The sequence below is a fragment of the Microplitis demolitor genome, chromosome 8 (assembly GCF_026212275.2).
Source record: "Microplitis demolitor isolate Queensland-Clemson2020A chromosome 8, iyMicDemo2.1a, whole genome shotgun sequence".
NCBI classification, from domain to species: domain Eukaryota; kingdom Metazoa; phylum Arthropoda; class Insecta; order Hymenoptera; family Braconidae; genus Microplitis; species Microplitis demolitor.
In genome coordinates, this window is record NC_068552.1 from 10,610,805 (window position 1) to 10,637,331 (window position 26,527).

Below are 26,527 nucleotides of genomic sequence, written 5' to 3' on the forward strand. Positions count from 1 at the left end.
TGAATGTAACCATTTTAATGCTGCATGATCGGTGACGACGGTAAATGGAGTCCCTTCTAGATAACAGCGTAATTTTCGTACTGCCCAGACAACTGCCAGACACTCTTTCTCTGTGGTGGTGTACCGAGTCTCAGCACCCTTAAGCTGACGACTTAAACAAATAATTAAATATTCCTTATGTGTCTCAGGATCACGTTGTACCAGGAATGCTCCCAGGCCTGTATCACATGCATCGGTATAAAGATAATACGGCAGTCCAACTTTAGGTACAGACAATGGCTGAGCATCGATTAATGCACGTTTTAATTTATTGAACGATTCTTCTTCCTCGGGTCCCCACTTCCACTCTGTGGTTACACCAGTTAATTTATTTAACGGTCCTTGAGCTTTGGCTACGTTTTGTAGATGTCTGTGGTACCAGTTCACTAGTCCCAGAAAACTTCGCAGCTGTTTCCTATTAGTTGGTCTAGGATAGTTGACAATCGGAGCAATTTTATCTGGATCTGTATGTAGTCCAACTTTGTTGACTAGAAATCCCAAGAACTTCACTTCTGGGCGACAGAATTTACATTTTTCTGGATTTATCAGAAGACCAGCATCTCGAAATACTTCAAATACTAAAGCCAAGATTTGTTTGTGTTCTTCCATGGTCTCGCTGATTACTATCCAATCATCCAAATATGCGAAGACTTGATCAGCCCAACTAGTTGGTAAATTACGTTCCACCAAAAGTTTGTGAAATCTTTCCTTCAGCTCGTCCATTGCTTTTTGAAATGTGCTAGGAGCACCTACTAGTCCATACGGCATCCGTAACCACTCGAATTGCCCTCGTCCTTCCACAGAAAAAGCGGTGAGAGGAATCGACGCAACTGCCATGCGGATCTGATGGAAGGCCTCCTTCAAGTCCATCGTACTGATGTAAACCGCACCATGAAGCGCGCTGAGGATACGTAACATGTTAGGTAGTGGATGAGCTGGCGGTATAGTTACACGATTGATGGGTCGATAGTCAACACAAAATCGCCAGGTTTTATTTGGCTTAGCAACCATTACCGGTGAGCAAGACCAGACACTATAGCTGGGTCTTATAAAATTTTTCTTCAGTAGTTCGTCGATTTGCCGATTTAATTCTTCGTTTATTACCGGACTACGTCTATATGGTTTAATTCTGACTGGTTTGGCGTCAGGCTTCAGGACAATCTCGTGTTCAATTATATTCGTAAGTCCTTGATTCGGCATGCCTTCAAACTTTTTCATCTCAAGTTCAATGAAATTCTTGAAATCCAATTCTTGGTCAGCTGACATTGACGAGCACTTAGTTGCATTTTCTTTACAAGAAATAAATTCAAATGGGTGAACTTCATTATTACCACTGAACTGCCAAGTTCTGTCTTTACTATTAATTATGACACCAAATTGGAGCGCAAAATCCATTCCCAACACAACAGAATAACCAAGATCTTCAATCACACTCAGGTATTGTTCTCCAGCGACCGAGTCAATTTGTATAATGAATGGAGCACCACCTAGACTCTTACATAATGTATGATTTGCCAATAGAACACCACGTTTTTGAGTTTCGTCTGGTCTTAATTCACCAGAAGCATATTCTCTGATGTCTTCATACACTTTAGCATTTATATATGATCTCTCACTGCCAGTATCCAAAATACCATTCAATTTAATTCCAAAAATCCACAGTGAGACTGGTATTCTTGCTGTAAATTCAGGTGGTCTTGGTCCTGAACCATGAACGAAAACTTTTCTTTCAGCTAGACGATATTTAATAGCAGCTGACAATGGCTGGTTCTGGAGTATTCTTGGAATAAAAGCTTCTCGAGACGAAGGTGTTGTACTTGTGTCTGGGGTCTGCGAGTCTGGAAACTGGCTTGGGCCTAGTTCCAAATGACGCGGTGAAGACATATTAAATTCAAGATCAACCGGTTCAAGCCCTGGTTGAAATTCTTCTTCCCATGGTTCTTCTGATTCATCATCTTCTTGCTCCATCATAGATGTAATTGAATTAATATTGATGTTTTGATCTGGCTGGTCGTGATCTCTTATAATTAAATCTTGGTCTTCCATGACTTGGATAAGCTGGTATACTACTTCAGTAGAAACTTCTGACAGATCTTCTTGAGTCAGTTTAACTAATTCTTCAATGTCCAAAATTTTCGTAGGTGTCTTAGTTGGTTGCAAATCATGGCCTAGAACAAAATGTTGCGGTGAAGTTGACATTTCTTTCAATTGCAATATTTTATACTGGCTATCTGGTAATGATGACGGGCCTGGACAAGGACACTGTAACGTCTCTGACCGGCTATCTGGTACTGATGGTGGGCCTGGATAAGAATACTGCAGTGAAGTCGAGACTTCATTGGCCTGCAATATCCCCAACCGGCTGATTTTATTATCTAAAGTCTTTTTATTTGACCCCTGTTTTTCTTTATGAAGATCCTGAGCCGACGGGGAATTCGGTCCAGGTGTTACTCGTTTTTTCGGTTGTCACCAGCTCCTTCTTTATTCTCCTGATGAGCTGGAGTCTGATTTTCTGGTGACGTTGCATTACTCGGTATATTTTCATTTGTATACATGATTAATTTACATTTATTTCTTGTGTGTCCAATTTCGAAGCAAATGTTACAGACTTCTTGTCTGGGATTTTCACAGACCTCGAAGACGTGTCCAGGAACACCACAATTGAAGCAAGGTCTATTGTATCTGGGAGCCATCACCGGGTTTTGAGTAAAACCAGAAATCGATCCAGGAACTTGGTTTACTCTTTGTCTGAACTGTTGTGATCTCATTGAATTATTTTGAGGTCTATAATAATTCATGTTGTTCCTTGTTTGTACTCCATATTTATTATTATATGTCCCTGGTGATGCTGATCCCATTACATTGCACTGAGAAGGTTCTAGATCTTCTTCGTGGTACATAACTTCTTCCTCTGGCACTTGCATCATGTTAAATCTGGGTTTTTCTTGAAATTTCACCGTCTTGGACACGACGGCTGGCTGTTGAGCTTCTTCGATACATCGAGTTGCTTCGTGTAAGGCATTGAGTAAATCTTCATAAGACTGCGGTGATCTGGCAAACACTAGCGTCCGTAATTCATCAGTTAGGTGATTTCTAATACATGCTACTTGTTCAGACACTGGCGGAGGTATTTGCATCGCTTGATATTTTTGCTGAATCCTTAGGACGAACTCAGTTACATTGTCCCCAGGTTTCATCTTCATACGGCTAATTTCCATGATGATTTGGTGATCCGTTGCCGAGCTACCGAAGGCTTTTCTGAATTCAGATTTAAATTGAGCGTAATTTGTCCAACGGAGATAGTTGGCATCAAACCAACGCGCTGCCGCTCCCTGGAGTATGTAACTCATAGCTTTTAACAGGTCCCATTCAGACCAGCCTTCTCTGTGTGATCTTGCTTCCGCAGCGTAAAGGAAGTCGTTTACCGTCATATTTTCTTGAGGAAAATGAAGATTTCCCATCTTTAAGCTCTGCAAAATGTCTTTCCACCTCCTGTCGTCATTGTATCTGCCTAGGTTTTGTTGGAAGGCAGGACTTGGAGCGGGTACCTCCGGCTGATTATGATAGCTGTGGGCCTGGGGGTATTCCCCTGCTCTTCCTCCTGGATGTTCACTGTTCAATGGAATCTGGCCTTGTGAACTTATTTGAAGTCGACGCAGTTGATCTTGTAGGTAATTAATTCTATCTTGCACTGGTATGTTTTGTCTATCATCATGATGGTTATCAAACTGGCCTTGTGGTAGATGTGGTAGTTGATTCTGATACCCAAGATACTGGGGTCTGTCAGCAGCTGGGCCCTCCCCCCTCGCCAAATGTTGACCCATGGGGGCAACGTTTGCATTATTAAGCTGGAGCTCAGCTGCTCTCCAGTTTACTGGTGAGTTTGAGTGCCAAGAATTTTCTCTTGAATGCCATCTGTTTTCCCTTTCTCTACGAGAGTCCAAGATTTCTCTCATTAATTGAGACAACTGATTTATTTGTGCAGCATTTTGTTCATTGGTACGTCTTTGGTTTTCTGATAACTGACGTATCTGCTGTGTGCTGCTTTCCATGCGATTAAATAATCGTTGTACGTCTGGTGGTATGTTATTTTCCAGATGATTCAGACTACCAGCAAAGTCCATCTGTTCATATCCTGGTAATGGTCTACAGGTATCGTGGGCCTGCAAATTGGTTGGAAAATCCAACCCACCTGCGGCTAAATTCAATTCGTGGTTGCCTGGATTTGTGTTCCTAGGTAACGTATTCGGAGCTACAGAGTACAGAGGCGGTGGATTTGGTGGTAATGACATCGCAGATATCGAACTTATAGTCGTCGTTATAGTCGGTGTAGTTCTCGTTGACGTAGTGACTGTTGTCACTGCTGATGTCGTGACCGGTCTCCCTGGATTAGGTGACATATTTGGACGACTGAACCCTCGACCTCCTGACAATCGACGTCCTGTAGAGTCTGGATCTTGTTGATTGAACATATTTATCACTTGTTGTTTTATGTAAATAATTCACTGTTTAATTTTTCTTCTCAGATTAAATTTTACCGAACTTAAACTTTTATTTATACACTTAGTTTAAGTAAATCTTTTATTTTGAATTTTAAGTCTGAGTAAAAATTAATCTTTTAATTCCCGAGGTTTTGTTCGAGTAAATTTTAATATTTTATTTACAAGGTTTATTTTCTAAATTTAGAATTATGACTTATCCGGTAGCGAGTAAGATTTTAGCTTAAAATATTTTACTCGATTATATTTCTTATTAAATTTTCTTTGATAGAATAATTATTTTATTTCTTTGAGTAGATATTTTAGTTTTGTTTTACTTAATTAAATAAATATTTTAATTAAATTAATATTTTAATTATTATTTAAATACGTATCACAATTTACTTTAAGTATCACAGTTATTTTTGTACTTTATTTTATCGAATTAAAATAATACTTTTATTGTGAAATTTTCTATATTTTATCAATTAAAATTTCGTGATAATTATTTTCCAACTATCAAAATAATTCGTAAAACTTCAATTCACGCAAAATTCTACTGATATTTTGTTTTAAACTTTTCCAATTTATTTGCAAAATTTTCACCTCGACCACGCCACACAACTATCACTTTTTCACGCGACTTTACCTTCTAATTTATTTAATAAATTATCTCCTCAAACTCTCTTACAATTATTTACGGGGTTTTTTTATTTAAGTTGGGCGCCAAATATAACAGGGCTAGGCTGTTACTCTGGTCGTCCTTAAATTACCTTTTAAGGGCGCCACTGGAAGGATTAAACGGTCTTCCAGAACCGGTTCTTAATGCTCAGGGTCGGTGTAAAAGTTAATTGTAAGAGTGGGAAAAGGAAGGATAATTTTATAAATAACTTAGATTTAGTTATTACAATAGTATTACCTTTTATTTAATTCACAACCTTTCAAAAACCTTATAATTTTATAACTTATGACCTTATAACTTTAGACCTTATAACTTATACCTTATAACTATTAAACCTTTAGACCTTAAACCTTTAGACCTTATAACCTTTGACCTTATAACCTTATAACTATTAACCTTATAACTATTAACCTTTTTGACCTTATAACTTCTGCCAATTACCTTTGGACTTACTTTACTTAACTACGTAGCCACTACCTTGGCATCACACACACACTCACACTCAGTTAAAATCATTGCCAACTACCTTTGGACTTATGATTAAAATCGGTTACCTCCCGAATTATTTATCTCCTATTTACACGTTAAAATTTATTTCCCACACATACTGTACTCAAGTCCCCTGGACTTTTCTCACACACACTGACTTTAAAATGGTTTTTTCCGCCACACAATTATAAATTAATTAATTAATTTATGAGAAGAATTATGATTATTAATTAATTAATTTATTTCAATTAATTCATTTCCAATAACTAACATTATTTCTTCAATATAATACTGATCCGAATTTACTAGAATTAATGTTTTAAGTTTTAGTTAGTAAAGTCTCATTTCTGATCCTGACTCAACTTTCCCGACTTTTGTTTTCAGATTTTCTTATGCCGAGAATATTTCATAATAATTTTATTAACTAATTTTATTTATTACTAATTTACTTTAATTATTAGTCTGGTCCGAGTAATTATTTTAATTAAGATTTAATTTGGTTGTTTTAATTATTTTAATTAATAAATTAATTTGTAACAACGCGGACTAAACTATGGAAAATTCTGGCTCATCGGCCTAGAAATTTCTACGACGCAATAACTCCGGCGACGGCCTGGAATTTCAAGACAACGCCCTGGACCCGGCAATTGGGCCTGGACCCGGTTAGACAACCGTCTGGCTTAATTTTATTAATAAATTAATTTTACAACTAATTAATTAAATATGGGCCTAGACGCGGATACCTCGACGAACGACTAAGTATTTTTAAATTAAATTAATATTTCGGCTTTGGCCTAAAATAATTAATTTAATTAATACCTGATTATTTTCTGATGCGGTTCTCTTTGTTTCGTCTCTCTTTAGATCCTTTTCCTTCTCGTTCGTCGCGTTCTCCTGCTTGTCTCTCGTCTTATTTTCCTTTTATTCTCGCCTCACTTTTAATTTAGTTGGTGTTGGCTCCTTCACCTGCTTTTCCAGATAATTAATACAGTGATATAAAAGGTACCGGCTAACGGCCTGGTATCAATAATATTTAATGTAATTATCGCTTGGTTCCACTAAAGAATCCAAGTTTAGAATTAATTAATTACCTGTGTGATGGAAGCGTCTTGGTGGTTTGGCGTCTTGTCCGGTTGTGTCTCTCAGTTTTGGGTTGTCTTCACTTATCACTGTACACCCACTCGACCGAATTCGGCTACTTCCGGAAAATTAGCTACCCCTACTTATCGCTAAGTGGGACTGACAGACAAGCCCCTACGATTTCCGCTCGGGACGACAGTCGCACTCTACCCCGGATAACCCTGGGGCAGTAATAGATTATATCGACCGCGCACATGATAGAAAATCACGGTAATTAAGCGCGGAAAATTCAAAGTTCCCTGTTACAGAGAGTTCGATTTACTACAAAAATATGTATCTCATCTGTATATTAACTTGCTTAGGAGAAAAAAAAATAAATGTAAAATGCGCCGAAACCCCATGTTATTCAAATGAGAACCCAGTGAACACATCAACGTAACAAGGATATCACATTTATAGGATAGAAACTTCCGGTTACGTAAATTCGTAACTCACAAGTACATCACATCTTCATAACATGTGTATCACAATTTCACACTCATTTACGTAACATTGTTACATAACATGATGAACGAAAATGTGATGTTAATGTGACGTATATGTTACATTGGTGATATAGCGGTGATGTCATTTGAATATCATATTTACATAACATAGAAGTCATGAAAAAATACAAATTTTATGTTGAGGTTATGTAACAGTGACTTTTACTAAGTGATATCATTTTGTATGAAATTGTACAAATCACTTTTTTGCGCTAGAAATTATAATTGCTATTTAAAAAAAAAAATCCTAAAGAAAAAATATAAGAGATATTAATATGTGATTTATTAGCTGAAACGCATACATACTTTTGTTTACACGAAAGTACATTTTTTTATAATTAATATTCTAAAATCTCTAAGTCCATACTTTTGTTTATTTTTCTCGATACTGAAATATTATTTTTTATTTTTGAGTATTGTCCCACACGGGTCAATACCAGACAAAAATGTGTCCGTTGGACTGGTTACCTCGAATGTGCATCCGATTGGAGGATCAAAAGTGGATCATATGTATCCTAGGAGAAACAATTTGCGCGCCCATAAATTTAGAAATTTTAGTCCTCTCTAGTATTTGAAATCAATTCAATCGTAACCATTTTATTGTAAATTAGAGTCGGCGGACAAGCCACCTTTTAATATCAAGTTTAAAATTTTCAATTGTATAATATATAGTAGTTAAATTCGTATATTCAACATCTTTCATTTAAAAACAAACCTTCCAGATAATTACTCAGTGTGATCCCGGTCTTTTGGTCGAAAGACTATGGCTGAAAATAATAATAATAATAACTTGTCCAACATTACAGTACAAGCTACTAGTTGGACATACCAATTTTTTATATTTATCATTTATAAGTTCATGGAGTTTTTTTAAACTTTGTAAAAATCCATCACGAAAACTTATGAACTATGTATTTACCGGCATTTTACTCTAAATACATCAATTAAGCATAAGACTTGAACTCTCATGATGTGACCAGTGAGTAACGTTTAGTACTGCCAGCTCAGAGGAGCCGTGTTCGAACCCAGCTGACGCCCAGGATTTTTTCATAATCGACTGCTATCAAATCTTGTTTCTGAATTCGTAATACGTTCACGCGGTAATAATCAAATCGGGAATTCGGTATTTAATTTTTTTTAACTTCCCGCTAAGAAAATCGACGATTTTCAAAAAGTTCGGGAAAATATTGTTTTCACCCTGATTTTCGAAAATCGAGTTTTCATCAGACATCGACGTTTTGAGGTCCTAGGAAGCTATTCTGATTATTTTCAGAATGATGTCCGAGTGTGTGTGTGTGTGTGTGTGTGTGTGTGTGTGTGTGTGTGTGTGTGTGTGTGTGCGTGTATGTAAACTCTTTGTTACTTTTGAACTAATGAATCGATTTGGATGGATGAGGTGGCAATCGAAAGAGCTTGTTGGCCTTCAACTTTCCTGAAAATTTCAGATTATTTGGTCGAATAGACTCGAAAAAATTTGCGAATTACGAAAAAAAAAAAATTTTTTTTTTAGTCTTTTATTGATTTCTCAAAAACGACTCATACGATCGACTTCAAAATCTAATCAGCTTTAGTACGCAATAAAACGCGTCAATTGCCACCTCAAGCATCAAAATCGGATAATTCGTTCGAGAGTTATCGCGGGAGAAAGAAATGGTAAAAAACAGTTTTTTCTAAATATTTTCGAAACGACTGACGCGATCGATTTTAAATTTTAATCAGCTCTAGAATTCAATAAAACGCGCCGATTGCCACGTCAACTATCAAAATTGATTGATTAGTTCAAAAGATATCGGCGTTGAAAAGTTAAAAAAATAACATTTTGTTATTTTTTCAGGATAAATCATAATATAACGTACTAAAATGTGCCTGATATCATACCAACTCATCTTTTTTATGGTTTCTTTTGATCATATAATGTCATCGAACTTGGTTTTTAGTTTAAATCATATTATCAACAAAAAAATCGATGAAACGTAGTTTTTAATATTTTTATCGGATATTTCATATTTTGTTGTTTCTTACATGAGTTAAAACTTATTTAAATCTTGATTTTGATCCCTGACATTGATTTCTGCCTCAATACACTTATTTTACTGAACATAATCAGGAACTAAATTTTAAAAACCGCTTCATTGATGATTTTCGATTCTTAAATTTTCAAACTTCAGCATAACAGGTAACTTGTTAGAGCTTGAAAACATCGTAAAAAAACAATTGCATGTGATAGCATTTTCGAGCTCGAAAATATATCTACACTAATGTTTTCGAGCTCTTTGAGGTCGAAAACAGCGGGAAGTTTCGGGGCTGGCCCGCAGGGTCAACCGACGCCCAGATTTTTTTTCTTAGTTGGAGCATACGAAAATTCTTGCGTTAAAAAAATAGTACTTATTCCGAGAAATTCGAGTTCTTTTTGTCAATTCAACAAATATTTTTTGGTTCCAAAAAATTTTCGATAAAGTAAATAATTCAGTTTAATTCACAAAATAAGTTTTGCAGAAAGCACAGCTAATGAAATCATTAGATTTTTGTCAAATTAGATCGAACAAGATATCAACAAGTATTCATTGTTGATTTAAATTAAATATGAAGTTAAAGACTTTCTTTTGTGCCGCTTAGATACAAGTTAAATATTTCGACCTTAAAATTTATTACTACAATAAGTACATACTCACTGCACTGTTTTTACAGATAAAATCCGTCATTCGGCGGATATAATAATCAAAGACAACAATTTCCGATTCAGTTTAATGCGACACAAAAGAATTTTCATCCGTTTTTCACGGAAATTGTGATTTTTTTTCCAAACAATTAATTTTAAAAACTTGTAGCTGTTGAATTATAAAGTTTAAAAATAATCGGATAACATTATTTGATGGATAATAAAATCATCTACAAAAAAGTTCTTAAATTTTTGTTTTGTTACATACAACAAAATTTTCGTATGGAACTAAAAAAAAATATAGATTTTATTTTTCACAGTCTAATATATGGAGAAGAGAGGGGCAAAACAGGGTACTGAAGGAAATAGTAAGTTTTTGGGAACTTAAATACGTTAAATAAACTTTTTTTTTTTTTTTTAATATTTGCAGTAAAAAGAAAAAATTTTCAGCTGCCGTGAAAAAAAAATTAGCATCAATTCCGACGCTTTAAATAAGTATTCAATCACTAAATAAATAAATCGTGCAAACGTCAATTTTTGTTCAGATGTAGTTCTTTTTTACATTTTTATAGTTAATATAGTTATGAGCAATCATTAGTTTACTTATAATAATTGTAATCAAACAATTCATAATGCTACGTTGTTTTGTTTCATTAATACCAATTCGTTTAGTTAAATTAACTATAAAGTTATAGTGCAATAAAGCTTTAACGAAAAAATTTGAGTTTTAGCAATTAACTCGATAGTTAGAATAATTATTTAATATTAACTATGAATCAACACTTACCATTGAAACAATTTTTTTGTTACTTGAACTAACGAAAAAGTTGCTGTAATTACTTAAAATTTATGTAATTTTAACTACATTTCAGTAGTTGCGATAAAAAATTTTAATCACTATCAAATTTTGGTAGTATCAATACATTTTATTATGTTTCATAAATTAATAAATAGTTAATATTACTATCAAAAATAGTATTAGGAATTAATTTTAAATAGTTGAAGCTTTTTAGTTAACATAACTATCGACTTTTCTCTGAGTGTAGCAGCACTCGCTTCATTCGTGCCGCATATGTCGTGGCAGGCATCAGTACATGCTAAAATGCAGCTATATAATTTATATATCTTTGATTTGTCGACGTACTTTCGTCCGGGCATAATGAAAAATAGTATACATTATACGGACAGAAAGTTGGAGAGCCTTACAATGCGCGTCTGATGCCCTCGGCTTCGCCTCGGGCGTCATGACGCGCAGTGCAGGAATCTCCAACTTTCTGCCCGTGTAGTGTAATATACTATTTTGCATGTTATTTAAATGGGAAATATCAAATGGCTACCGACACTTTTTAAAATTGAGCTAAAAATTTTGCCCAATGGGAGAATTTTTTTCTCGGTATATAGGTCCTTTTCAAAACACAAATTCGATAGGTTGGTTTTTCTGGCTCACCCAAATGGCCATATATGCTTCATATGTGAACTATATACCTCCATACATGGCCATATATGTATCATTTTTCACGGGTACTATATGCGCACGTGTGCAACTGGCTGAAATGTAAATATTGATTCAATACATTAAATTTAAGATAACTATCAAAACATAGATATAATAACCAATAATATTAATAATCCATAAATAAATAATTAATCAATGTAATATAAATACTTGAATAATAAAATATTATAATAATTAAATGCACACATGCGCTTTTCATTAGCTCGGAGGTGTTGTTAAATTCACGGCAAGATGGGAAAGCGTGCGCAGCGATTCACGTTGGAATAGCTACGTGACAATATCTAATTGATATCATAAAGTTATCTAAAAAATTTTGTCATCTTTCTGATATAAAAAGATAACATTCTGACATTCATAACAAGCGGGTAATTATTGATTAATAATTTAGAAATTTCTGTTAACTTATGATTTGATAAGTGACTCGAACTTGTATGTATAGTATTAGATTTTTCGCAGCAATAATCAATTTCATAAAAAAATTTGTAATAGAAAATGATGTTACAATCTTCATAGTCTAAAATCGTTGAATTACACCTGACTCAAGTCTAATACTTTTTCATTGATGATTATATATTTTTTAAGTCTTCATGCATAATAATAATAAACAAAACTTTTATGCAGTAAAATTAAAGTTTCAAAGTATTTTAGTCATTAAAATAAAAAAATCCAGAATTAATTTCTAAAAATTGAAATTACGAGATATTTTGTAAAAAAAGAGCGGTGTTAGATACTATTTTTTAATTTTATAGAGTCACTTCATTTTGTCTGAGTATAAAACAGAAAAAAATTTACTTATGGCAATTGAGAATTTATTCCATTTTTTTTAAATACAAGCAGAAATAGAATAACTAACCATCATCATAAAATGTGTATCATCCATACAGTATCAATTAATATTATTAATTAATAATTTACAATAATTTGGTTGCTTGATACTTTGTTTAACTGACAATAGAAAATAAAAAAGTAATAATTTTTTATTTTTCGACGTCCACTTTAACTTGATTTACTTAATAATAATTAAAATATACATAGTTGATTTTTAATTAACAAACGCAAACATAATTAACAATGGTATAAGTTTGAAATATTTTGATTAATTATTCACTTGAGGATAATATTATAAAATAGTCGGATATATGAATCCGCTGACGATTCATGCAGCGTTACTGCAATTAATATGATGCAAGACAAATAGGTACAAACGAGCTAACAGGTTTGTCCCACGAGCAAGCGTTTACTCGACTATCTTTCTCACTCCTTTACTCTCTCTTTTAACTCTCCCTCGTACACGTCAACGTCCTACACTGCCACCCCATTCATCGAGCCTTTGGCGTTGTTTAATGCGGTGTGAGTGGTGGCACGAGTGGTGCACTGTCGGGTGGGTGGGGGGGGGGCTTTAGATGATGTGTTTTCCCGACAACATCTCTTCTTCGTCTAGGCATGATTTAACTTGCTAATGCCACGTATTCGTTGTATATTCATCGATGCTACTATACTAACAGTTGAACTATTGAGATATACACTCACTATCTATCGATATAGCATACCGGTACGAGTTTATATCTATATGTACATAAAGATGTAAGTATACAATCTTGTCGAAATGATTTACTACAATACATAGTAAAGATTTAATTCAATTTCATATAAATATTATTCAATTAATTGTAAAAGTTTTATCAATAAATATTTTGATTTTATTCAGTTCATTTGGAATTTAAATGTATAAAATTATTTTATTAATTTCATGCAATACAAACCTTCCAAAATAATAGTCAGTTTAAAATTTTTAAATAACATTAAAAATTATATTTGAAAGAATTAGAAATATTCTTAATTTTTTTTTTCGTACAAACGATCCATAAAAAAATAAATGGCTTATAAAATTTTGAAATATTGTTTTATGTGATCAATATAGTCATGAGCTCATGAATTTATATTTATGTAAGCATTTATGGATAGATGTGGGTAGTCTACTTTGATATACGTCTCTTATTATTATCGAGTCGTCTTTTTAATATTTATATATGGAGTATAAGCATAGATGTGAGTTTAAAGTTTTGATTGTTTAACTCAACTTCTGTATAGTTTTGTATATGTATGGAAAGATAGCATTATCTTTAATACAATGAAAGATCAAACTTCTGACAATAAGATCTCTGCACAATTTTTGATTTCATTAACGGACTTGTAATTGAGTTGGAATATATAATATCTAATATTGTTTCTATTATTTTCTTGCTTGGTACATATTCATAATTTATTTATCAAGTATGCATTGTTTCATTTAGCCATTGAAAAAATATTTCATTTCTATCAATTATTATCTTATTAAAATATTACAATGTACTGAATTTATTTTATAAAATTTAATTCAATTCTATAAAGTATTCTATGGTACTTACTAACAGAAAAATAAATGGATAGAAAAATTAACTTGAGTCATAATTATGTCCTAGCAATTTCGTACTCTTCTATTTCACTTAACAACTGACTTAATGATTTACAACATATATCTACGAGGTCCTAGGAAGCTATTCTATTTTCAGAATGATGTCTGAGTGAAGACAGAAAAAAAGGTTGACTTGACCCAAGATAATTTTTGCCTTCATTATTTTATTCTTGGGCTGAGTAATCGGGATTTTTTAATCCGAGAACATTTTCTTCGACTAATATTATAAAAGTATTGTATCAAGAATAATTAAATTTCAATTCAAGTTAAATAATCTTGGTTTAAGAATATTTATTTTAAGTCAAATTTATTTTGTTTCTAATCAAGTAAAAAAAACTATCAAAACAAGATACTTTTCTGTCTTGGTTGGTGAGTATAGTAAATTGTGACAATATATATCAACATCTTAAATCAAGAACTTTTTTTGCGTGGCAGAAGAACATTTACTCTCAGTTTGAGAAAACTACATTATCGACTTTAGACAACGGTCTTTTGGAGTGAGAAAATTTTTATTTTGATTTAAATAAATTATAATCTTAACTTAATAAAATAACTTATCTTGAATCATGCAAATATTTACTTAACGAAAGACATAAAATCCTCCCATTGATGATTTTTTTTCTTGACTTAAAAAAAAACGTTGTCTCGATTCAAGAAAATAAATGACTACTTAAAAAAATATATCGACCTATATTTTTCAGTGAATCTAACCTAATATAAATATTAAATGTTCTCAAGCAGGAAACCCAGTGAACACATCACCTTATTTTGACGTCATACTTAGGTCATCAAAATGTCAAGGCATCTTATGTAAATTTGATATCATTCTGACGTTCTACATGACTTTAATATGATGTAAAAACTTGACATCATATTGATGTACGCATGACTCTTGTATGACGTCACAGTTATGACTCATGTGTTACATACGCTTGACATACAATCTACATCATATTGTTACGTAGTAATAAAGTCATTATTGTATATCATAATGACGTAATTTTAAAATCATACATTTATGTCAGTAGCAAAGTCACGGTTATACGTAATATGGATGTCACTCTTAAATCATATCTTTACATCAGTGACAAGTCAGTATTTTACGCAGTGCTGATGTAATTTCTGAGATAGTGTTTTTATCATCTATTTATTAAAATAAAACAATCATAGAATGAATTTTCAAAAATGTGTAAATGTGTAAAAATAACAACTAAATGTCGAATATTCTTGGGGCCAAAGTAATAAAAGTAAATCAATAAACTCGAATATATATTTTTGACGTTTTAGATTAAAACATTAGCGTGAGCATAAAAAAATTAACTTTACTATTTTAAATAATATATCGAAAATATTATTAAGGATGACAAAGAAAATGTAGCGACAGTTTGAACTTTTTTGATATCAAGATTGTTAAGTTAAGTAAAACGATTTTTCAATCGATTAAATTTTATACCATTTTGTGCAATTATTTAATGTTTTACAAAATTTTATCTAAGATTTTTCAAATTTCACATCACAACAGAAAATTAAAAAATTTGAAGGAACTTAATAAAATTTTATATAATTTTGTTACGTCCAGCTCAGATGCTGAACTTTTTATATTAAATTTTATTTCCATATTAAAATTACGTGGCGACCAAATTTTATTTTTCTTTAATAATTCTAGAGCGATAAGAAATAATTTAGTTGTAAAAAAGTTTTAGAATTAGTGTATCAATTTTGCTCTCACGCACGTAAAAAATACTAGAACAAATAACCAAATGAATTTTTAATGACCCCTCGGGTCACAATAGAATGAAGGCCCAAAGGCCGTCTGGAAACAATTTTTTAGGAATTAACAAAAAAATATTTATCAACAAAAGTGTACTTAAAATATTTTAAAAGAAAAATTGAAAGTTCAACAATGACTCATTTTTAAATGAATAAAATAAACAAAGTATATAATCTCATAAGCCTTACATTTGTAAGTGCACTTTGGTAGATAATAATATTTCGGTGCCCACGTAAACGTAAAACAGATACCCAGAGAAATGAATTTAATGACACGTGGTTCAGAATATTCAAATGAATAATATTAAATGCAATAAATTCTAAATTAAAGACTTTTATCAAGGAATATTCACGTAAATAATATACAAAATAAATCTTACTTAAAGGAATTCGAATAAATAATTTATTAATGGAAAAATCCACAAAAAGAATTATTTGAATAAATAATATCAAAATGAATAATAATTATCAACCAAACAAATAAATTAAATAATATTTAAATGAGTAAATTTATAAAAATACGTACATGAATATGCGGGACGCCATTCAATGACAATTTTATGTAAATAAATACATAAGTTAATTAATAAAATTCAAATAAATAAAAATTATAAGAATAAATATAAAATTTTACATAAATAAATAAATTAATAAAATTTAAAGAAGTAAAAACTATGAGAAAAAAAAATATAAAATTTTATGTAAGTAAATAAGTAAACCAAAAAAACCTACATGAATAAAATTTATATAAATAAATAAAAGTAAAAATTCATAAGGAAAATTTATAAAATCGATATAAATCTCTATTATTATAAATAAATTACAATATCGTTATACATGTAATATTGTGCATGTGGGTGTATGTGTGTATGCCCCACACATAGGCCTGCGTCGGGGTGGGCCTTTACCACTTCCCTAACGAAAAATCCTAGGGAAAGGAAAAGGACCCAAAGGAATTGTGATTTCCCCCAAACAATAGACAAATTAGGACAAAATAAAACACATAAAAAGGGCCGCAAAATCTAAAATAGTTAGAGTTTTTTTTTTGAGTAACAGTTTTTCTCAGTCAGAGTTTCAGTCTCAGTTCTCAGTCCTGGGTCAGTAAGGATGAGAAAATTTAAGTACAAGTGTTCTCACACTTCTGCACTAGTTCCGTACTAGTTATTTTATTTGCAAGTGTTCTCACACTTTATTTTCTATTTAATCGTACAAGCGTTCTCACACTTTGTTGTTTTATTTAATTGAACAAGTGTCCTTACACTTTATTTTATTAATTATATCGCTAGCGTTTAGTAAATATTGTTTCAGTTAGTGAATAATTAAATTAAAAATATCAAGTTTACGTCAAAACAAATTGTAACCGCGAATAGTACAGTACAGTAAACTCAGTGTAAACCAGAAAAATACTCCAATCTCCACAACTTCAGGTACTGTAACCTTTAAGTTTATGTATGCCAAAATATAGAAACATTTCCAACACACGGAAATATGATAAAATATTGTATTCAAAATTCTGTAGTCCTCTCTAGTATTTGAAATCAATTCAATCGTAACCATTTTATTGTAAATTAGAGTCGGCGGACAAGCCACCTTTTAATATCAAGTTTATTGTATTCACATCATTAAAATTTTCAATTGTATAATATATAGTAGTTAAATTCGTATATTCAACATCTTTCATTTAAAAACAAACCTTCCAGATAATTACTCAGTGTGATCCCGGTTTTTTGGTCGAAAGACTATGGCTGAAAATAATAATAATAATAACTTGTCCAACATTACAGTACAAGCTACTAGTTGGACATACCAATTTTTTATATTTATCATTTATAAGTTCATGGAGTTTTTTTAAACTTTGTAAAAATCCATCACGAAAACTTATGAACTATGTATTTACCGGCATTTTACTCTAAATACATCGATTAAGCATAAGACTTGAACTCTCATGATGTGACCAGTGAGTAACGTTCAGTACTGCCAGCTCAGAGGAGCCGTGTTCGAACCCAGCTGACGCCCAGGATTTTTTCATAATCGACTGCTATCAAATCTTGTTTCTGAATTCGTAATACGTTCACGCAGTAATAATCGAATCGGAAATTCGGTATTTAATTTTTTTTTTTTTTTTTTTTTTTTATCAAAAATATTTTTTCCAGATTGATGACTTTGACATCACCCATATGTCATACGGACGTCATGGAATGTCACACAGACATCATATTTACGTCATGTATACGTCATTAGTTTTACATCATAATCTTACGTAAAAAAGTGTGAAATAATGAGTCACACCTGATTCATTCATGACTTATATCTTACGTAAATGATGACATAGCGTAATGTCACTCTGACCTCACATTTACATAAATGTTTTTACTAGGAAGTGTATGCGTATATTCAGAACATCACAATACAACATTAGAAAGAATAAGGAATAAACTCTCTCGATTAAATGGCTTATGAACAAATTGAGAAAAATAAATTGTTTGCTCATAGTAGGACTCGAACGCAGACCGATTCGGCATCACGCGAGAGCTTTACCAGATATGTTACCCGACCATTTCCTGAACATTCGTTTACTTTACACATATCTAGTAAGCGCACTGTGTAATATAGTCTATACTACCGCCACTTCAGTATAGTACAGTTAGCTTTCCCAAGAGAATTTGTGCGTTGAGCCGTGAGCGCAGTTGCTGTTGGTTCAAACGTCTACATTTACTAGCCGCAGCACAACAAATATCTAAGCCAAGATATTTCTTACCATTGAGTCTAGTACTTTTAATTCTTGACTCGAGTCACAAATCATCTTGATTAAAAATAAATTATTCTTCAAGAAAGAATATTTTACTTTTCGGACAATTGATTATATATCGGCGCAGAATATTAATTTTTCTCACTTTATGGAAATATTTTTTACTTCAAGAAACATATATTATATCGGTTGAATAAAAAAAAAATCTTATGCCAAGATAACTAAAGTTAAGAAAATTTTGTTCTTGAACCAAGAAAATTTTCGTTTTCATTCAAAATTGTAAAAAATATTCTTGCGGCAAGAAAAAATTTCTTACTTTAAGGTATCCTTTTTTTCTGTGGATGTGTGTGTGTGTTCGTGTCACTCTCCATTTTAATCATTTCTATAAATTTCTGTCTAAAAACATCAAATTTTTCAAGCATAACGGTGAGCAAGACTTCAAAAAGCGATCTTTTTTTATTATTTCCAATTTTTCTATATTTTCGACCTCTTTGAAATTAAAAACAGTGGGAAGCTTCAGGGTTCCACAGAGTCAACCGGTTTCCGGAATTTTTGTTATAAATTTAAACGTTTATTTACTTTTCTTTAAATAATAATTTTAATAAATATGCAAAAAGTAAAAGATTTAGCATATTCACAATAAAAAAGCATTTTCACTCAGTGTTTTCATTTTGTGCAGGCTTTCCCTGATTATGGTCATAACAAAATTTTACTGTAGTACCTTACTATGGTTTAATAAGTAGATCATGTAAAGGTATCAGTTTAACATTAGTAGGTTCGTCCTGTAGCTATTGTTTAGACCCACCAATCAGATTGGCGGCAGTTCGCGCTCAGAGCCCAGCAGAATTTTCACCGAGTTTTTTTCACATCATTTACCTCCCTTAAATAATTTAAACTATAACAGGGCTATGCTGTTACTCTGGTCGTCCTTAAATTACCTTTCTAAGGGTGCCACTGGAAGTGATAACGGCCTCCCAGAACCGGATCTTAGATCGTCAGGGTCGGTGTAATTTATTTAATTGTAAGAAAAGGATGAGGAAGGATAAGTTATAAATAATTTACTTCTCCGATGAACAATTTAAACAATTTTATTTATAACCTTTTTAACCTTTATATACCTTATTCACTTCGAACCTTTTACAAACCTTATACATTATACCTCTTAAAAGCCCTTATAACTTTTTATAAACCTTATAACTGTTTACAAACCTTATAACCTTTTATAAACGTTATAACCTTTTATAAACCTTATAACCTTATGCCTTATATAAACCTTAAACCTTATATGATCCTTCATTAAAACCTTATTTTATTAACCCGCAATAATTTCTTGAATAAAATTAGCCGACTACCTTTGGCATTTCCACACACTCACACGCACAGTAATAAAAATCGCTCAACCTTCGCGATACTTAATTACTAAATTTTCCACTAAAATTCTTATTTATTTTACTCACACACTCACTCTGCCCCCTGGACTTATTTTACACACACTGAAATTACAATAATTTTTCCGCAATAAATAAATTAATTAATTTAGGAAATTATATAATTATTAATTAATTTATTAATTGGTATTAATCTTCCTTTATTCTTATTATTCCCTTTTATCACTTTCTTATCACCAATTATTTTTACTCCAAAATTTCGAAACTTATTACTCAATAATTTCCATCAACACGTTACCAAATTATTCAACTAAAAGTTCACCCGATTCAACTCATATACTTCTCACGTGTTCCTTCCAGGTACTTTTATTATCATAATAATTATTATTATTTCATTTACTTGATTTCTTTAATTATTTATTTTATTTAACTAATTATTTTTTCTTAATTTTATTTAATTAAATTATGTCAGTGACCTTGACCTTTTTTATAATTTTTCTCGAGACAATTTCTTCTTAATTTTATTTAATTTTATTATTTTATTAATTTTACTTCTAATCAATTAATTTTCGACTCGTGGCTATGACTAGATTCGACAGTTTCCGGTGCGTGAGTTACCCGATCCACCTGGAACATTCTAGAATAATTCCGGCTACCTGCCTGGAAATATTTGACTATGTAATCGCTCCGGCTGCCTGCCTGGCGTTAATTAATTAATTATTTGATTGTTAATTCCGGATTAATTTATTTTAATTTTGATTTTACGAATAATTTATTGAGACGCGACGATATACGACGTATGACTACGTATTTATTTAATTTTTCCGGCTTTCTGCCTCGAATAAATTAATAAAATTACCTTTACAGAATTTACTCCAACTCTTCGTCCTCGAGGTGTTCGTTTAAAATCTTCCTTGTCTCGTCCTGGTCTCGTTCTAGTCTCGTCCGGTAGTTTTCTAGTCTTTTCCGACTCCCGTACTCTTCTTCGACCTGATACTTTATTCGCAGCGTCTAAATGTCGGCGTCTATAATGGAGTCTTATCGTAGCGTCTCCACGGCTGTTGAACTTTACTCTCGACTGGACTAGGTCCGTTCGGTGTGGTCGTTCCGGTCATTAATGCCCAATTCTCGTTTCGGTCCCCGTTATAATTGCTCCCTCAGTTCTTGACTTTGGTTGTCTTTCTTCTCCTACTTAATTCTAAGTGGGGTTGACGATCGAGCAATTGAAATTTCCACTTCCGGACGACTAGTCGCTACCTACCCGGAATACCCTGAGTGGTAATGTCACATGACCGACAGTACACATAATGGATTTTATTTTGGACTTATTTGAACGTTGTAAATTCGAATTTACCCCGTTACAAAACGTTAATGATCATGAACTCTACGAGGTTAATAATAATCCATTTTTTTTTTAATTAAATTTATTCGTTTCGTCAATGTACGGGCCAGGTCTGGCAACCAAGCATGGGCCAGGTCTAGCAACCAAGACTGGTTCAGTGTTATCATTCGAGGTTTCTACCAAGGGTTTCTTCCCGCTGTGAAGGGATTTGTGAATTACGAATTTGCTAGCAGTTGTTTGCAGCATCGGCTTGAAATTAGCTTATTTCGACGGGCTGTAGAAACACTGAAACTTTAAGTTTCGATGTTGGTATCATGAAAATATTATTCCTGATGACCAACAAAAATTATAGTGCAAGTTTGAGCCCTTAATATTGATATTAAGAGGTGTATCGTTACGACTATTCGTTTTTTTTACATAAATTTCATTTTTTACCTAAAACTCGTAAATCATCTATCTGAAAAATTTGAGCAATATATATTCTTGAAAGAAATTAAATTCCCTACAAAAAATCTCTCGTAGGAAATTGACGTAAAACGAGCTGTTTCCTTGTAACCGAGCCTTAATTATTGATTTGTTTTTTAAACTCTTTGTTTCTATTTTGGATTTTTGTAACTACTAGAATTATGGAAATTTTTCCTAGCCAAGATACGTATTTTTGAAGTAAATTTAATGCTAATATATATATATATATATATATATATATATATATATATATATATATTAGCACTACTTATATATATATATATATATATAAGTAGTGGCTGGGATAAGTTCCATGGAAATTAATCACTACGATAAATAAATTATCTGACTCCAATTATTAGTGTTAACAAAATAATAAATAATTAGTTTTATTTAATAAATTATATAATACAAGGTAATGCTGATAGCATTAGAAATGTGTTTCACTATTTGCCGTGTATTTGTCTGTCTAGTGTACGAGTGTGTACTGTACTGTGTGCTGAGTCGCTACCGAATATCGTATCCGCGTGGGGGAAAATATTCTGCGATCGATGATGATCGATGGATAACGGGCTTATCCGAAATTACGAATTTTAATTATATAAGTAGTGACGTAGTTGCTACATATGTATATGTGTATATTAAGTGAGAAAGTGCGATAGGAGTAGTCAAAACAGTTATAACTATCCCTGATTAGAAAACACGTTTAATGACGATTAAAAATGTTTTAATCGTTTCAGCTTGTCATGAATCGTCAATTAATGATGAAAGAAAATTAAAAACGATTAAATTTTTAATCATTTTTATCCTCATGCCTGACTCACGCCAGTAAGTGGGATCAAGTGTTGAGGTCTTTGAATCAGAAAACAGAACACTCTCCATGACGCAAGGTCTCGGCCGGCACCAAGTTATTAAAATATGATTTTGATTCACGTAAAACGCATTCAGCATTTGCGTACTTTTTTGATGGAACTAGTAGTTCACCTGGGAGACGAATTGGCTTGCCGTATACAAGCTTTGCTGGGGTAGCTTGTATCTCCTCTTTCCAGGCTGCTTGTAAACCAAGTATGACAACGGGTAGCGCATCATACCAATTGTCGTCGTGATACAACAGTGCGGCCTTGAGTTGCCGATGTAGGTATTCCACCGGTCCATTGGATTGAGGATAATACGGCGTCGTTAATAAATGTATTATATCAAACAATTTGTTGAGAGATTGGAACAATAAAGATTTGAATTGGCCTCCTTGATCGGACGTTATTCTGCTCAGTACACCGTATCTTAAAATCCATTCTCTAAACAAAGCAAGAGCGACAGTATCTGTGTCTCCATTTTTAAGTGCCACGGCTTCTAGAAACCAGGTAAATCTGTCAACAATTGTCAGAGACTAGGTCGATGTGAATATGCTCAAAACGTTGCGTCGGCAATTCAAAACGAGCGAGAGGTGAACACACGTGACAATGGATTTCGTTTCACTGACAATTTATGCAAGCTTTGGCCCATTCTCGACAATCCTTATTGGTGGCCTGGATTAATGACCAAACGTAGCATTTGCTCACCAGTTTCTGAGATGCTCTGGTACCAGGGTGTGCCAGAGAGCGCAACGCGTCGACAACTTTCTTTCAAAGTTAACCAGGAACGTATGGACGTGGTTTACCTAATGAAACATCACAATGAACTGCGACCGGACTGTCGTTGAAAACAATTTGTTGCCACTGTAGTGACATTGCTACGTTGTTAAGAAGATCTTGAAGTTCAGGATCGTTCTTCTGAGCGCTTACCAGCTCATGCGTGGTCAACGGCGTCGAAATGGCTTCAACGCGTGACAACGTATCTGCACCAATATTCTCATGTCCAGAAATGTGTCTAAAATCACTCATGAATTGGCCAATAAAGTCTAGGCGTCGAAATTGCTACGATGATGCTCGTTCAGTACGTTGCTGAAAAGCAAAAAGCAATGGCTTATGGTCGGTGTAAATTGCAACCTGCATACCTTAAAAAATATGTTGGACGTAACTGACAGCTTCGTAGATGGCGTAAAGTTCATGATCATACGTCGATAATTTTTGAATCGAAGGTTGGAGTTTCCTGCTGAAGAAAGCAAGTGGTTGCCATTCTCCATGAACTAGTTGTTGCAGAACTGCAACAATGTCTGTGTTTGATGCGCCAGAGAAAATAGCCTGTTGCGTCGTCGTTTAGATGCGCAATAATTGTAGCGTTGGTTAATGCCTGCATTGCGTTGTCATAGGCCTGTTGGTGCTCTGGTGTCTCAACAATTAGCGTTGATCCTTTGACTTTTGACCCCTCGAGCAGTTTATTCAGCGGTGCAAGAATTTCTGCAGCATTTCTGATAAATTTCCTGTAGAAATTCATGGTACCGAAAAAACCACGAAATACAGAAATCGTACTAGCGAGTTTTAAATTAATAATTGCGACTACCCTGTCGGGCAACGGCTTGATATCTTTATCGCTGATGTGATGATCTAAAAATTTTACCTCGTGCTGACCCAACACTGATTTGGCTGCGTTGATGACTAGTCCGTAGTCTTGTAAGCGCTGAAATAAAATTTTTAGGTGCTCGAGATGTTGCTCCTCGTTCTCTGAAGCTCCTAGCACGTTGTCGATGTATGGAAAGACAAACGGTAGGTCTCGTGTAGCCTCATCGATGAAACTTTGGAAATTTGTGCGGCGTTTCGAAGTCTAAATGTCATGTATGGGAATTCGAACAAGCCAAACAGTGTGATGATGGCTGTCTTCTCAATGTCTTCTTCGGCGATGGGAATTTGGTTGAAGGCTCTCACCAAATCTAACACTGAAAATACTTTTTTACCGTGCAGCGTTGCAGTAAAATCGTCAAGTCGTCTGACTGGGTAGTTGTTATGTATCGTGCATGCATTGAGTGGTCAATAGTCACCCAATGACCGCCAATCTCCAGATTTCTTGAGTACAAGATGGAGTGGAGACACCCAAGGACTGGTTGATGGACTTGCGATCCCAAGTTGAACCATCTTGCGAAATTCTTCTTGCGCTATTTTTAATTTATTTGGCACAAGACATTGCGCTTTACACGATACTGGAGATCTAGGTGTCGTCTTGATATGGTGCACTGTAGAATTCTTTTTGGCTGAAGTGATTCCTTCATTTCCGATCATTTTTATTCACTGTATTTTGCAAAGGAATTCACTGATCACTTCTATCGCAATGTGATTTGCACCCCGATGGTGTCTCTAAAATTATAAACAAAGGTACCCGCGGGTAATAAAGCCTGTCGGGTAATAAGGCCTAAGTAACAGAAATGATATTTGAAATAATCGCCTCCGCTAAAGGTTACTCTAGAAGAAGGGTCTTACATAGAGATGTTACGACAACTTTATAGAGTCCCGATACCACGTTTCCTGTATTCTATATTTCATCATCCATCATAGACTGTCGTCGCGCAGAAAAAACTAAAAAAAACAATCTAGTCATCTGACTCTTAAAAAGAATACTGATAATTTTGAGTGCTGTTTAGCGAACCAATTTAGTCCTCTGAATACCAATTATATTGAATATAGTTAAACTATTCCAGTTTGTTTAACCCGTAGGCCTTATTACCCTACCGTAGTAAAATAAGGCCTATTCATATGGTTTTTGTAAAAGTATAATTTTTTATTTGTTTATAGAACAAATTACCGTAAATTCATTACATTTTATGGCTAATGTATTGAAATTAAAATTAATGATACATTTCCATAATTAAATGCAATATTTTCGATTCTAATCAAAATCTCTCTTAGCTAGGCCTTATTACCCGCCAGTACCTTAGTGCGCCATATGTGCAAAATGCCCCACAATGCACCAGTCGTGATAAAAGGTCTGTACAACATTTGCTTCAATCACTTCACTGTTGTAAAGAACTCGCAGAATTGATAGGTCGCGATTAGCTATCAGTGGAGACGCGATGTTGTACACTCAACGTGCTATTTGCCACGTGGAACGTGTGACCGAAATGGTGTCTTCTTGAAAATCACGTCGAGCAGTCACCAATATAGTGGCTGGGATGAGGTACATGGAACTTAATCACTACGATAAATAAATTATCTGATTCCAATTATTAGTGTTAACAAAATAATAAATAATTAGTTTTATTTAATGAATTATATAATACAAGGTAATGCTGATCGCATTAGATATGTGTTTCGCTAGTTGCCGTGTATCTGTCTGTCTAGTGTACGAGTGTGTACTGTACTGTGTGCTGAATCGCTACCGAATATCGTATCCGCGTGGGGGAAAATATTCTGCGATCGATGATGATCGATGGATAACGGACTTATCCGAAATTACGAATTTCAATTATATAAGTAGTGACGTAGTTGCTACATATGTATATGTGTATATTAAGTGAGAAAGTGCGATAGGAGTAGTCAAAACAGTTATAACTATCCCTGATTAGAAAACACGTTTAATGACGATTAAAAATGTTTTAATCGTTTCAGCTCGTCATGAATCGTCAATTAATGATGAAAGAAAATTAAAAACGATTAAATTTTTAATCATTTTTATCCTCATGTGGGATCGGAAATTATAATATTATTTTACGATTAAAGGCGATTTATGACGATAAAAAATTTATAATCGTCATGAATCGTTTTTGACCGTATCATAATAAATCATCTTTTGACGATTAGAGACAATTAAATGTAAAAAAACATGTCTGTTATGAGTATTAAAGACGATTCGTGATGATTAAATTTTTAATCGTCACAAATTGTATTTTCTAATTAAGGATAGTATTTTACTGAATTACCATAACGTAATCGTCAATCGACACAAATTCAATGTGTGATTAACCGTTCGTAGTTATCGTGCACGTTCTGTACTCCACTATTAT

General features: G+C 33.3%; 1 protein-coding gene across 1 annotated transcript; it reads right to left on the reverse strand.

The window, feature by feature from the left end:
• Nucleotides 1-22,516: 22,516 nt before the first annotated feature.
• On the reverse strand, nucleotides 22,517-23,537 carry LOC128668476 (uncharacterized). The gene is made up of 2 exons (XM_053741556.1): nucleotides 23,315-23,537; nucleotides 22,517-23,007 (listed from the first exon to the last, which is right to left on the reverse strand). The coding sequence occupies exons 1-2, from the start codon at nucleotides 23,535-23,537 to the stop codon at nucleotides 22,517-22,519; spliced, it is 714 nt and encodes a 237-aa protein (XP_053597531.1).
• Between the last annotated feature and the right edge of the window lie 2,990 nt (nucleotides 23,538-26,527).